The sequence below is a fragment of the Apus apus genome, chromosome 3, assembly GCF_020740795.1.
Source record: "Apus apus isolate bApuApu2 chromosome 3, bApuApu2.pri.cur, whole genome shotgun sequence".
NCBI classification, from domain to species: domain Eukaryota; kingdom Metazoa; phylum Chordata; class Aves; order Apodiformes; family Apodidae; genus Apus; species Apus apus.
Genome location: NC_067284.1, coordinates 52,220,724 through 52,236,156, shown reverse-complemented (window position 1 = coordinate 52,236,156; position 15,433 = coordinate 52,220,724). Strand labels below are relative to the sequence as shown.

General features: G+C 39.3%; 1 protein-coding gene across 1 annotated transcript in view; it reads right to left on the bottom strand.

Moving 5' to 3' along the window:
* PPP3R1 (protein phosphatase 3 regulatory subunit B, alpha) overlaps nt 1–15,113 on the bottom strand; it is a 39,476-nt gene extending 24,363 nt beyond the window's left edge. Inside the window, exon 1 of the mRNA XM_051613322.1 lies at nt 14,901–15,113. Coding sequence (XP_051469282.1) covers nt 14,901–14,903 — 3 coding nt within the window. The 5' untranslated portion in view covers nt 14,904–15,113. The remainder of the gene's footprint in view (nt 1–14,900) is intronic.
* Between the last annotated feature and the right edge of the window lie 320 nt (nt 15,114–15,433).

The window sequence follows — 15,433 nt, the reverse complement described above, 5'->3', positions numbered from 1 at the left end:
TGAAAAACTGCGAAGCATGTTTTAATAGCCTAGATAATATAATAATGGAAGTATCAAATGCTTCAGGTGGTCTAATCTTTTAAAAAAATCTAACAAAGCTCCAGAAAATAGTTTCATATGGGATGAAAAAAAACACCTTACAGTTACATGTAACTAACACACAGTTGTCCAATCAATTTATGGTTTTCTTGGAGGAGGTGGAAGCATCTTCCATATTCTGGCAGCTGTAATTTTCAAGAGTATACAACTATCTAGCATGATACATCCATGACTCCAGGGCATCAATCTTACAATTCCACCTAGCAGTTTAAGTCCAACAACATACTCTTCCATTTCACCTTCATATTTTGTTACAGTTGCCATTCTGAGACTACAGCATAAATTATGCTTTCCCTTGTACCTGCCAGTGAGTGTCATCATCGTCCCTTGAAGCTAACTTTTTGCCGAACACTTTCAAGTTACACTTCTTGGAAAGATTACTAAAATTCTGATAAACGACTGAACTTGTATCAGTGCTCAGTTTTTATGTATGATCTTAACCCAAAGGTGAAACTACAAGGACAGGTCTTACAGCTGCTGTTAATATTCTAACTCAGTATTTCACCTGAATGCTAATCAACAGCAAACATTAAGGAAGGCTACAAGCATTTTGTAGTAAAAAAACAGCACTCCAGGGAAAAACAAAACAAAATATACAGCCTGTTGTAACTTACCTTTGGAAGGAGAAGATTTCACGTTTTAAATGTGTTATCCCCAAAGTAGCCTGAATTTGTTAATCCTGCCTCTACAGGAAACACTCCATGACCTTCTGTACTGAAGGAACTCAAAAAAAGATTAATACCTAATTCTTCAACATGGCATTTGAATTGAAGACATCAGAGATAATGAACCAAGGCAAAGGGGATTGCCGGATTTGGGATTACAGTAGAGATCGAGTCAGGTTAAAGCTGTTACAGCATTCTGGCATTGTTGTTCTTTGCAAGTATGCAAAGTAAGTGTTGTAATTCCCTTTTACATTTTTCAAAAAAAACAAACAAAAAAGTCTCATTAAAACTTTGAGTACATTTATTCAATTTGTAGCAACAGAAGCAATTCTTTAGAAAATTCTTCCCTCTGGGAGGTACATCAGTTTCTACCATGTCCTCCCTCAGGATGCAGGAAGCAAGAAAGACTGTTTAAGTCTTAAGAAAAGCCTGCAGTTTACTCTTTAGTCAGCATCTAATCCAGTCATAGCTCTGCTCAAGCTGTCAGTCATTTTAAGGGAAGCCACTTGTCCTCTGGCTGGCAGTTGGCCAGTCACTTTGGCTATGCTTTATTTAATTCCTTCACTGTCCACGGGTCTCCTCCAGAATGAGATATTAATGGCTTAAGGCCATCACAGTCAAGTAGCTATTCTAGGCTATCACAGGGAAGCCCCTAAACCAATGCGGCAAGAAGCAAACCCGGAATTAGAGACAGATAGTGTTGCCAAAGCCTCAACCACACAGGAAAACTTAAGGAATCAACAGTATAAGAGCTCAGCCTTCATCGTTAATATTTCCTTTTGCTTTATTAATATTTAAGTAAAGATAATTAAAACATATCTAGTAAAATAAAATAAACCCACTCATTTTAAATTTTAGTGTTTTGAACTTGAACTGTTCAGGACTAAAAAGCAATCTGTAAAGTCTGTCCAGTTACAGGATTAATTACATTATATATACTCATATCAATATATGCTATAGCTTTTCCTGTCCGAACTTAGTTACAATCGCAGAGTTTTCAGCAAAAATCTGAACTTCCATTATCTTGAAGGTGCAAAAAAAGTACTTGGTTTAATCATAGATCTATACGTACATACACACAACACTGTATTTACTCATCTGCAGATAAACTGTCTTTAAAAAAGTCACCTAATACAGAATGAGACTTAAGGACCCACAGAAACACCAAAGAAAATGGTCTGTAAAACTGCTTAAGAAACCATGATCATAGATGCAGAACTGTTTTATTGTCATGTACTATTCCCGAATTTGAATTTGATCCACCAAGTCAGACTGTGCAGTTAGCACTCAACTTCTAGGGATAGACAAATACCTAGTGAATGCTATTATCTTACACAAGTTTGAGGTAGACATAATCAAAACCTAAAGTTTAAAGCAATCCAGTTATCCTTAAGTCCATTATGTGTCCATAATGTGTCCATTACCCTTAAGTCTGTAATGTGTGAATATGAAAGCTTTCTGTTCTATTTAATGATCTCATTGACAAAAGTTTGCAATGTCGGGCACAGATAATCACCAGTGCCAGAGACACACTGCAGTTTTTAAACCAAGGTGTGGCACAGAAAACTTTGCGCCTCTTTTAGAAAACTAACAAATCTCATTTGAACAAAAGCAAAACGCTGCATGTACAAGAAATCACAAACTCACTTGCAAAATAACGCTCATTGCAAAACCTTGCCTTAGCACTGCAATCTGCAAATAGAGCTTGAGAGAAAGAGTCACAGGATCCAAAGTGTTAACTTTATGAGCTAAGGTACAATTCCCTATGTCATATTAGACAATTTTGCTTTGGGCAGTTTCCAACTACTACTCTTGAGAAGCAACAATCCAGTTTACTTATGTGATCACTACAGAGCTGTCATTTCTAAATCTTGCATCATCCTTGAAAATTCTCAGAACCCTGTAATTTTAAGCGCATAAATGAACAATGAACTCTACAAAAGTCAAGGAGTTTCCCAGAAAGATTCTGAAGCAACTCATCCTTCAGTAGGGAAACAATAAAATTTTGTCACCACTAAATCAGAGTAAGTTCTAATGCAATTAGAAGTGCATATTAGAAAGTCTTTGCTGAGAGACAGGTTGGCCCTTCACTGCTTCTAGAGAAGACAAGTAAGTCTGCATGACACTAATTTATTTGTTAACATACTGGTTTCACCTACAAAACCTCTTACTACGTTTACTACACAAGCCTCTTCACTGAAGTTTATTCAATTCTCTTAGCTAAAGCGACCACAGCAGCCTTCTTTCCCAACTTTAAAGATAATAGCAATAGTTTCCCAGCCAATCCACCCCAGAACTGTGCTGTAGCATTGACAAAAACCACACTGAAGAAAAAAAAAAAAAGACCATGCTGTCCAACCAGAAAATCTGTAATCCAAGTACAAAACAAGGTAGAAGATACAGAGAAGATTGCAAGGCAAAAACACATACCAGGAATTTTTTTTTTGCAAAATACATAAATCTATATGCATAACAAGTGGAGTTGAAAAGTTTTAGAAAGCATTTCAAAGAAGGCATTTTTTAAAGCATATAGTACAAAAGGTTATCATAAACAGTATGGGAGAAAGCCTAACACATGATTAAGATTGTAAAAAGTGACCAAAGTGTCACAGGATTAACAGAGCTAAGGATCAACATCTTAATAACAAAGAAATCACAAGTAGGGTGTCAAATAGGCCACAAATTCATTCAAAATCAGACACCTTGCATATTAGGAGATACTAAAGGCAAACAACCCAAGGCATATCATGTCAATCTTGTTTTAGGGACAGTAATGGATATAAACTGGATATCAGCCATTTATAATCTTCTCTGATTTAATTATTTGAATAATAAAAATGAATGTTTTCCCTTTATGGGTCAATATGAATATAGAAAACTCAAGCAACCACAAGCAGTACATTGTGTACAGGTTTGTGTGAAAGAATAACTGCAGATTTGGAAAGATAAAGTAACACACAAAAAAGAGGAAACAAGACTTCAAACGTTAAGCCAATGTATGCAAGCATCGCTGAGAACCAGGAGAGACTATAACAAAGCCACAGTTTTCTCTGGTAATTAAAACATTACACTTAAGCTATTATTTAGCACCTTACAGTCTTGTCAAGTGAAGAAAGACAAAACAACCTGAAAGAGTCAAAACCTCCATTTCACAGGTACAATATTTAGTAGACAATCAAAGCTTTTTCAGCTTCTCCCTTTCTCTGCAACAATTTGGAAACAAAACAGTTTCTGTATGAAGTACCTTCCCAGAAAACAATGTTAAAAACTTTCACTCCAACACAAAGCAATAAAACAGTGATCCAGCAAAACTGAGAATTAAGAACTGGCTGACTCGCATAGGTAGAACAGAACAGCTGCTTCACAAGATACTACCTTGACCTAAAGTCATACTGAAATATAATTTGCTATATATAGATATACTCTCATGAGGCTGCTTTCAATTATGCAAATTTAGTTCTCAGCACTTCCAGGTACTTAAAACCAAAAACAATTAGGTAACTTCAGCAAACAGCTCTCTAGAACAATTCCAGTAAAAACTCTGCCAAGTTAATTGGTAGTTGAATACCTCCCTCCAAAATTAAAAGAAACAGTAAAAAAATATATAGCTATACTCATACTTCCAGTCAAGCACACTTGCCACTGGATTGACGAGGGGTATGAAAGGTAAGCTTTTTTTTCTCTCCATTTGTTTTTTTAAACATGCTTTAATTTGTTGTGGAAATTACTGTCACTGTTACCATGCTTGCAAATTTAAAATTTTGGGGGTCATTTTCAAAAAGCTGAAGGCAAGTGTTAACATCTGTAGAATCAAAAACTCTACCTCTTAATAATATGTGACATCCTAAGTACAAAAAAATAAAACTAAGGGTGGCTCAGTCTTCTGAACTTCCTGATTTTGCTTGCACCAAGAAAATCAGCTGTAACACCAAAAGTCCTAACTCTACAGGCTGGAAAAAAACTGATAATCATTAGAACAGTTTCACACTACTGCTCCTCAGCAATACTAGCAGCACTAGAAAGGACTAATACTTCTCTTTGCAGAGGGTTTTCCAAAAGCAGAGAAAGACCTACAGCAGTCACAGAATTCTCAGCAAACAAACCCACCCTCTACGTCTGCAAGAAATGGCTACAGGCCTGCTTGTGACTGATCAGATATATCACACATATGCATCAGGCTGAAGAAAATATGAAAGATGAGAAACTAGCTGGGAATGAAATGCAGCATGTTATCCTCCGACAGCAACTGACAAACATACAAAATAACATATTTATTTGTTCCAAACATATCTGGTAAAGTTCCCTCACCACAAACTGCTAACCGACTTGTGCTAGCAAAGAATGGAAGATCAGTATCAGTTAGAAAGCAAGTTTAGAAGGCTAAATTTTTTCAGGGGCTTTAGACATAGCAGATTCACAGAACTGCTGCAAGTGGTATTTGCAGAGGGGGAAAAAAATAGACACATTCTAGAAATGAAGGCAGCAGATTGTACTGCATCATATAATAGTATTACACTATTTAGTGTAAAAAACTATGTATGCTACAGTTGAATATAAGTCCCTCTTCACATAAACAGGTTGGAAATACTCAAGAACAATGTGACCAACCCATCCTTCTCTAACAAAATTATCAAAAGCTTTTAAATTTTAACAGTTTATTCAGTAATGAGTTAACTGCAAAGGTTATGGCTTCAGAAACAGTTGCACAGATTTTTTAATGTATCTGAGAAGGCCTGGATGGAATATAAAAAGCCAATGCAGCTCCACGGCATACAACAGTCTACTAAGAGTTACAGAGTAGAACATCCTTCATCTGGGAAATATAAGTGCCAGAGAAAATCCCTAATTCAATGCCACAAGGACAAAGTTTGGGAAAGTCACGCAGGTCATTGTACAGTACTCGATCAAAAGGTGTAAGAGCACAGACCAGGCTACATAATAAGATGCTGTCACTAGCCCTTCTTCCCATTTAAGAAACTTACAAACAGTTCAATACTACTTAGTGAGAAAAAGGGAAACATGAGCTTGAGAAAAAGAAGTGTCTTATGACTGGCCAACAAGAATAGAGAAAATGGAAACAGTACAGGAAGAAAGATTACAAAGGAAAGCAGACAATCAATAATCCTGCCATCCAGGATCTATCAAAAAGAGGTTTAGCAAAGAATCTTTTAAAGGACATGTATCTGAAAACAGAAACGACAGTTCAAAAATGGGATTTTAATTCATGAACTGTCAAGAGCAGAGAACAGAGGCAAAGATGCAGAGCTGGGCAAGATGTTCAAATCAAGGGAAAAAGCAGACTATGCTGAATGGGCATTGTTGCATAGATACAGAATCCACAAAAATAGAGATTGTATTCCAGTATTATTGATGGTCTCTAACAGCTAACACTGATCTTAATACTTAGTTCTTCTTCCCCTCCCCCCCCCCCAAAGGAAAATAACTTCCATCAAAACTTACAGATGTCAGCTACTAAATTGAGACATTTTAACAAGCTCTAGTTTATTTTCTGTCACCCAAGGATTCATGAAGAATTCAGTCAATAAAGATGAGTCATATGGTTTGAAAACAGGCCCTATCAACACCATGACCCAACACAGAGAGATCAAAACCATTATAATTAAAATATCAATAATTTTACAAAACATTTAACAGGTCTTCAAGGCATTACCACCTCCCATTCTAACTGAATACTTAAGACTTTCCAGCACTCTAGAATTAGGAATTTCCAGCACTCTAGCAAATTAGGAATTTATTTGCTAAAAAAAGATGGAGTGCAAATTTCCAAAGTATTCCAGTTATCATTATAATAAACTTTCTGATCATAGGAAAGCAACACGAACCACAGTATAACACAGAAAAACATCACACTGCTTTCAATTAAGGTTTTCACTGCTATGGAATATTCCATGATCTTGAATCAGTTTGCTTTATATGACCTGTGTCATGGAGAAAACACTGATTTTTTTAAAACACAGAGGTAATGTCCATTCAGGAGCTGGTTATATGAAGTAATATTAAAATGCATTTACAAAGAGTATTTTAGATTAAGTACTTCAGGGCAGGAACTGACCTTTTTCTTATACTTATGTACTGGAATGCAAATATTTAACATTAAGTAGCAAATACCAACACACATCTAGCACTTTTGCTTCAAGCTAATAAAAGGGTACTCAAAAGATCAAATTATAATTCCAACCAGGTTTCGAGAGCTTATAAACAACCATGTCTGAAATGTATGAATCCAAAAATCTCATTTACTTATAGATGTTAACATTTTTTTTTAAGTCATAGCACTTGGTATAGAAAAGATTCCTTCATCCTGCTGGAAATCAGAGCTTATTAATTCCTGTAACTAGCAATACAATTAAAAACAGCTGCCCTGCTGTAAATTTAAGTTATAAATGTACATTACAGCAAGCGTAACAGCACACACAAAGCAACATTAGAAAAATTACTGCTATTTATAGGGTCCACAGGTCCCAAAATAAGTCAAGTAGATGCACCCCTGTGAAGCCCCAATGACTTCCTGTAATAATTAATAGTTGCTCTGGAAGCACACAATCAAGAATCTAGCCATACTAGTCCAAGGCACAGTACAAGTAACTGTACCCATCCCCTGAAGACTGACACAACTGTGCATGTATCCATGATTTGCCCACAGAACCACAGGGTACCATCTTTCTGCTACTTTCCATCTCAGCTCTTTTAGGTTATATGTCAAAAAATGCACTGCTTGCAAACCTTAGAAGCAGCTTACAATATGGATACATTTGTACATCAGTATGTAAGATGAAGGGCAAATCAAAGAACTCTTCTAATTTGAAGGAAGTGTTTTAACTTCTCTTTGTGAGACTCTAGGTAACAAGGATTGACTTGACAAAACATTAATGACATGCACAGATGCTAAACAATACCTCTCAGAAAGCAGCCAAGATAAAACTATTGTTAAAAATCACCCACTCTCTCACTCAAACAAACTATTCCCTATTTTTCTGGAATCTTTAGCTGCTCTGCCCCCTACTATAAAGCATTACAGTACTACTACATCACATACAATGCCTAAATCTTAAGCCACCATCTTCTATTTCCCTTCAATTCTATTCCCTTTTAATCACATTACTTTGTTTTCTCACTAAGAAAGGGCATCTGGCCACCCTATTGAACCCCACTGTTCATTTTTTCAAGGCCTCTCAAAAGAGACTTTTTCAGAACTGAACTCTGGTGAACTCAGCTGCACCAACACTCTAACATTTGGGACTACGAAAGATTCAAATTTACTATGTTTTAGAAATTATATGTGTCACTAATCCAATTTTTCAATGCGCTGTCTGAAATAAACTAACACCAGCAGAACTTTGTATAAATGCTTTAATCTTATTACTAAAATAACCAGTGTTTTATTTAAAACACTTCTGGAAAACTAACACAATTTTTAAAAGAATCTCTGAAAAAGCATAAGAGCAAGTAGAGAACAGATATTTTACTGTCTAACCCTATGAAAAAACAATTTGAGTGCTAAGCTAGTCCACTGAAGTCACATATAAGGATCAAGTCTGTTTATTCACATGGCATTTTTTGTTATTGCTGTTTAGAATTTCTATTTATAATTTTTTCTTGATTTGTTAGCAGACTACATGCAATCAGGGTTCTATCTGTGAAATCTCTGAAGTGTTCCTTCAGTGTTACCAACAAAATTGGTATCTGAGCAGTCATGGGTTAAGCAGTGGCTCAATACTAAATTAAACTTCCCCAATGGAACACCATAACATGCATAACACTGAAAAAGCTGTTCAGCCATCGTGCCAACAAAGTATATGAGAAGTTCTCCTTCATAAGCTCAGGTTTAAAGTAACTTCCATTGAGTTTGTAATAAAAAACCCCCTCCTTTTAAAGTCCTCTCTGCTAGCTATAATATCACTGAACAGAGGGGGAATTCAAGTAGTTTCTTTCAGCTTTGGTGATGCTATTCTGAATCTACACAGTCAGCAGTGAAACAACAGTTCTCTCTTTTACTACCTATTACAAAAAACCCTACACACCTGATAAATGTACACATAGGAACTATAAACAGGGTGACAACTGAGAAGGGGTAGAAAGAAGTAGTGCAGCTGAGGTCCTCCTTCTCAAAGTTCCCAGCTGCTTAAAATAAAGAGTAAAAAGCCTCCATATTTGTCAAAAATATAGCAGAGGAAGAAACATTCCACATAAACAGAATATGATCCTAAGATCATATTCTTGGGAGAAACACAGCTGAATTCACTTTTCCAGTAGCTGAGTTTCTTCCCAGAAACATATTTAACCCTGGGCTGTTACCCCGTTCCTCCCTCCCTTGCCCTTCCCAAATTATGACTCAAATCTTAAAACACTGTTTAATTCCTACTTCACCTAACTTAGGCAATGACATGAAGTGTTCGTGAACTTCAATTTGAATGCATATGCTTTTTAAAATAGGCAAAGTATCAGCTTACTGGGGGAGTTCCGGTTCTTTGCCTTAACAGTTTGCTTACTAACATCCATCAAAGCAGACTTCACAAATACTCACCTCAGTGTATTAACTGGCACAACATGTTTGCAGCTTGGAAAGCCAAGATTTTTATTGGCAGTTCATGAGCAATGTGGTGCTTTAATCAGAAGTATTTAAAGGGTTTCTGAGACTTCTTTAACGCAGTTAAGGTTTATTATATCGCATGGGGTTCTTCCTGATTTGTGGAGTACCAATAGCTGAGCCAACTCACTGTCAAGTTACAAGCAAGTTGATAGTCTCCAGCCTGTTTTGTACCATCTATGTAGTTTTTCCAAGCAGTTAACATAACATTATGCATGTGGCAGTTCTAGGTACAATCTAGAAGCGATACAGAAAACATTTTAATGGTCCTTATGTGGAAAAGAACTAAGGAAGTAGAGTTACCCAAGTCAAAATTTTCAGATTACACATTTAGAAAGCTATATAAAATGTCACGGTTAAATTTTCCTATTAAAAAGAATTGTCACTCCAAAAATTACTTAAAGGATGTGGGTTTTATTCTTAATAAAACTTTTAAAGCCCCCAAATCCTCTCCTTAAGACTTTTGCCATTCAAATTATACTGAACAGACTTGAATAGGAACAGAAGCTACGGTTTAAGTTTAAAGCCATTAAACTTATCTCAATATTCCTTAAAAAAATACAGTATTTCAAATGGTGACAAAATAATCTGTCATACACCAAGTAAAATTTATTTCTTCCTTGTAAATAAATCCTTACAAAATTATTAATTTAAAGTCATTTAAGCTCCGTGATCACTGATCCAGGGAAACAGCACTAAAAACATTCCCAAAAAACTTCAACTGGTACACTGAAAGATACATCCTAGATTAAAAAAATGGTCCATATCAGAGTCTGTCACATTCAATTCAACACATTGAGGCAACCTTTGTAGCAGCCCTTTCTCCAAAGGCTGGTGTCAAGGTTACTTTAGGTCACTGATATCTAAGAAACTGAGTAACTTTTCTGGGATATAAAAAGCCCATTTCCAGGTCTAATCTCTAAAAAAAAGTCACTGAGTGGCTAACACAATGTTACAAAGATGCTGAAAGATGGTAATCTGTGACCAAGCTTTCAACCACTGTACACCATCACATGCCTTAACCCAAATGGGCATCGTACAGCATGTTTTCTAGTGGCTGTGTTCTAACTGCAAAAATTAATCAGCATCGAGACCTCAACATTCATAGCAGTTAATCTTAGTTGTTATTATTATCAGAGCTACAACCACATTATCAATTTCCTACATCGCATACTAATGTGAACTTCTAAAGAATAAAATGGGCCTTCTTACCCTTCCATGACCTCAATATATTTTTCACTTGTGGAACAAGGATAATATTTACCAGCTTCACAAGAGCACAACAAGATAAGCTCTTACAGTCTTTGGGAAAGAGTGAATATGCTTAGGTCATTTATATCATCAAGTCTGCCAGCAAAATTCTAACCAGTTTCCAGGAGTTACAACTTTTTTTCTGTTAAAATTACAAGGAAAACAAGACACTTATTTTCTCACAATATCCTGCTCAGTAGGTTCCAACTGCATAACCTTTAAGCATAAGCATTTTTCACTCCTCTCTTCTGACGTAGATCCATGCCTCTCATCATTCCTTCCCCAACACTTCAGTCTTTACTCCCCTATCCTTGCAGTGCTTGCTCCATCAGAAGCAGAGGAGTTTTATTGTGACAAGGACATCAACCAGTAACACCTTCGCCATTTCTGCTGATGATTCTGGCAAAGTAGCATGTAGGAAGCATGGGAAAGCCAGCCCCCTTTGCCCCTGTGGTCTTTCTGTAGAGAATACACAGGAATAAACAAGCTTAGGAAAAGAGAAAAACATAATAGGTCAGAAGAAGAAAAGGATGGAAAACCAGGAAACGTCACTAAATGAACAGCACAGTGTAATTTTTCTCCCAATTAGAAGGTCATGAGTGATACTAACTGGAGAAGGGAGAATAGGCTTTGGACAAAAAGGACAAATTACAAAAAAGTTGTTCCTATTAACATAATTTTTGGTCACCATTTCATATAAATAAACTGAAGTCTTAACAGTTTCATGCTCAACTACCATTCAGACTTACAACATTTTAGGAGACAATACAATTTTCTTTAACAAAATTCAGCTAAACAAATGCAATAAAAAAGGTGAGGGAAAGCAAAGTAATTCTTTCAATAGGGAAATCAAAGCAATGTTGAAAAATCTTATGCAAGTGTATATTAAGAATTACAGTAGGAGAACACCACAAAGCATAATTATAATTTAAAAAGCTATCCCTTCTACAAAACTGCCAGGTAAGCACTAATTCAACACCCAGCTGCAAGAATTCTACCACAGAGAAAGAGGAAAAAAAAAATACTACTTTTTAAAGTCTCTTTCCTTTTCCATCAACAGGATCCATCTTCCTTTGTAGATCACAAAGTAAACTTGCATATTCAAATTGTCCTTTAAACTATGCCTCTGAAAATTACTTCAAAAATATTTTACTAAGCAAATTGGCTTAAATAACCCTATAAAATATTTCTTAAGACCTACATATGAGCTTCACAGTTTGACTCCTAGACCAGTTATTCTACCTGTGACAGAAGACCACCAGTAGGTTCTAAGACATAAGGCAGACCACATGAGTGTTTGATGTTTGTAATGACAGCAGTGAAATTATGATTTGGTAATGTAATAACCAGGTCTTCAGCTAAGAACCAACTTACTTAACACACTCGCTGCTAGATAGTAAAAAATTATTCAAGGTGGTCTTCTGGGCGGGGTTTTTTTGTTTATTGCGAAAAATGTTTTGGTGGTTCTTGGCTTTAGTAACTTAGAAAGACTGTTGGATCAGTTACAGCTGGAGAAAATGCATCAGAAGCACCACTACTCAAGTAAAGCAAGTCAAAACAACTAAATAGAGTCTAGCTAAGAGGATGGGTGCACTACGTAATACGGTTTGGGTAACTCCTGTGGAATTCTGCATCTTCTGTCCAACAACTATAAAGTTCCAAGATGTGGATATGAACCAGAATGCAGACCACCCTAAGAAAACAGAATTTACCTATCCAAAATCCAGATTGTTTAATAGCATTTATCCGTGCTATTTACCTTCTCCTAGAAAATACTACTCATAGGAAAAACTTGCTAAGTCAACTCTGACAGAAATAGCATATCAACATTACTTCTGGCATTATGTAATAGGCTCATCATCCTATGCTCTGCCTGATAGATTATTTTAGAACTGGCTATACCAAAACACCCAGAAGAACATTCTTTGACTCACTAGATGTTTATGTTTTATCTTAAGCTACCTACTACAAACACAACAATATGTTCACCTCTTTCTTAACTGTCAGCTCTCTCCAGTCCTGTAAGAACACAAAAGAAATGCCGGTCCAAACTGTGAAAAGGAACTGCTCTATTCTAATAAAGGTTTAAACAAGGTCTACTCTGCTTCTTCATTAAAAGTTAACTCTTTCTGTGAAATATCCACAGGGTATTAACAATAAAAAGAACAGCAACTTAAATGAAACAGTTTTTTTTTAAATGTGTATCAGCTGTTCAGTTTAAGCTTGGTTTTCAGACTATAAGGCACCTAAGATCAGGTGTTATCAGAACCAGCATACTGATACAGCTACAGTGAAAACTCTTCTGCTGTTGCTACTGCTTATGTGAGCAAATGAACACCTTTACTAAGAGAGATAATATCCAGCGTATCTTTTTTCCCCAGCATCTGAAATTTACACATTGCAACTGATCATACACAAATACTGTTCAAGAAGTAGCAAAGTAATAATCAACATAATTAAACCATCAAAAACATTAGGACAGCTTTAGTTACAACAGAATGGAGGGGTAAAAAAAGTTAATCATACATAAAAATTAGGTTCATTACAGGCACTAACACATACGCAGGCATGATTAAATAACGTTTTCTTTCACTTTACAAATGTTAAGTGTCTCTCATGAGGCAAATATCTGAGAAAAAAAACCACATTCACAGAGGACCAAACTAATGGCAGTGTGAGCACAACTTTTTAATCACTGGTAGTATATATACTCACAGCAATTAACAGTATTGCAACCACAGCATAGTTCTTAAATAACTTGTTTAAGTTTCAACTTCATCAACACCTTATTCTCAAAATACAAGCCCTCTTTTCTCAAAGTCTTAATGTACTCCAAGGCTGTGCAAAGTGAACACACTGGTTTAGTCCCCAGTTGAAACCAAGCCTTTATATACTTCAAAATAGTTCTCCAAAGGCACATCTAACTGACATTAAAGTGTACACACAAAGACAGTCGCATGGCGCATCTGTTTCTGCTAGAACTTTATTTTTTCACTGCAATTCCCTGCTTAAAAACAAAAGAAACCCATTTTTTTACTTCCAGGCACTGCAAGGTCTAATGCAAAACGTGATGAGCAGCTGGCCTTGCTCTTAAAGCGTTAAGAAGAAGAAAGTTTACACCACTTATATTTCTCCAGCTGTAAAACCAAAATACTGCCAGCATCTTCCTGCAGCCAGGGCACTGGATAATTCAGGCTAAAATAAATGTTTATTAAAAAAGGGCGTTGATTTCTTGGCAGCGGTGAGAAGCAGGCGACACCCCTAGTGTCGACGTAAAATACTACAGGACTCCATACTGTATCTCCGGGTTAATTTCACGGCAATACAAGGGAAATTTAAACCGTAATTATTTAAAAAACAGAACACCTCTAATACACACACCGGGACATACCGCATACCGTCTTCCTGCAGGCTCAAAACCCACGTGCCTATCATATTTGAAGTGTCAGCTTTCCAAAGCCCGAGCAATTAAAGCATACATTCTCTAGCCCTGTCTCCCTGCCATGGGCTACGTGCATTATAGCTTTCCGGTCTGCACTCGAACAGAAAAACGCTGCTGCACCAAGGGCGGGCGGGGGGGGCAAGGGGGAACCCTATCGAGATTGCAAAACAACCCCCACAAGGCATCGCTACCCAAACGCCGCGCTTGCTTAGGGCGCTGTTGATACATCTGGAAAACAGATGAAGCGCAGGCCGGGGAACGCGTTCCCCCGGGCTGAGGGGAAGCGGGGCGGGCGGGGGGGGGGAACGAGGAGAGAGCGCGTTTGCGGGCGGGGGTGAGGTGAAGGGGTGCCGGAGGGTGAGGCGGGGGGGAGAACGGGAAGGGCCGAGCCCCAGGAGCGCCGGCGAAGAAGGGGGGGGAGGCGGCGGAGGGAGTAGGCGGGGAGGCAGCGAGGCGCACGGGGGAGCGGCAGCGGCCGTGGGCGGCGGAGGGGAAGCGGGGGGACGTGCCTGCCCCCGGGGAGAGGCGCGGGGCAGCCATGGAGGCAGCCCGGAGGGAAGGAGGGAGGGAGGGAGAAGCCCGGCGAGGCGCTCGCCCGAGGGAAGACGTGGACGGCCCGGGGGCGGGAGGCGGAGGAGATGGGTCAGAGGCAGGGCAGCGGCAGCGAGGCGGAGCGGCGGCCGGGCCGGGCCGCGGGGCCGTTGCCTCGCTTTGCCCCCCCGCCCCGCTTCACGGCCCGGCCTGGAATGATCCGAGGAGACAGGAGCGGGGGGTTTCGTGGGGGGGGGGGAGAGGGGGGGGGTGTGGAGGAGAGGAAGCGAGGGAGGGTCCTCACCATGGCGGTGGGTGGGCGTCAGGCGTCTCCCCCGCAGCTGAATCCTCCGAGACCCGGCCTCGCTGTGCCTGTTCGGCGTCGCCGCCGCCGCCCCTGGGGCACGCCTCGGGCACGCCGCTGCCGCCGGCTCCGGGCTGGGCCCCGCTCCCCTCACTGCGGCAGAGGCTCCAGCCGCGCCGCAACGGCGAGAGAGCGAGCGAGGGAGGGAGGGAGGGGGCGCGAACGGCGCTAACGCTCGGCAGCGGGGGCGGGGCCTCCACATCCGGGCAACGGCCGCGCCGAGGCCCCGCCCCTCGGAGGGGCGGGGTTGGGAGAGGCCGTGACGTCACCAGCGAGGCGGGGGAGGGAAGGGAGAGGAGGGAGGAAGAAAATGGCGGCGGGGGCAGGAGGGGGCCTGGGGGGGGTAGCCCTGGGTAGCCTCGGTTGGGGTCCCCTAGGAGCGAGGCAAGGGTCTTGTGGAAGCTGGGACGTGGGAGTCTCAGCTGAGGTGCTGGTCTGCTGTCACAAGGTTCCTTGTTGTAAGGCATTTGACC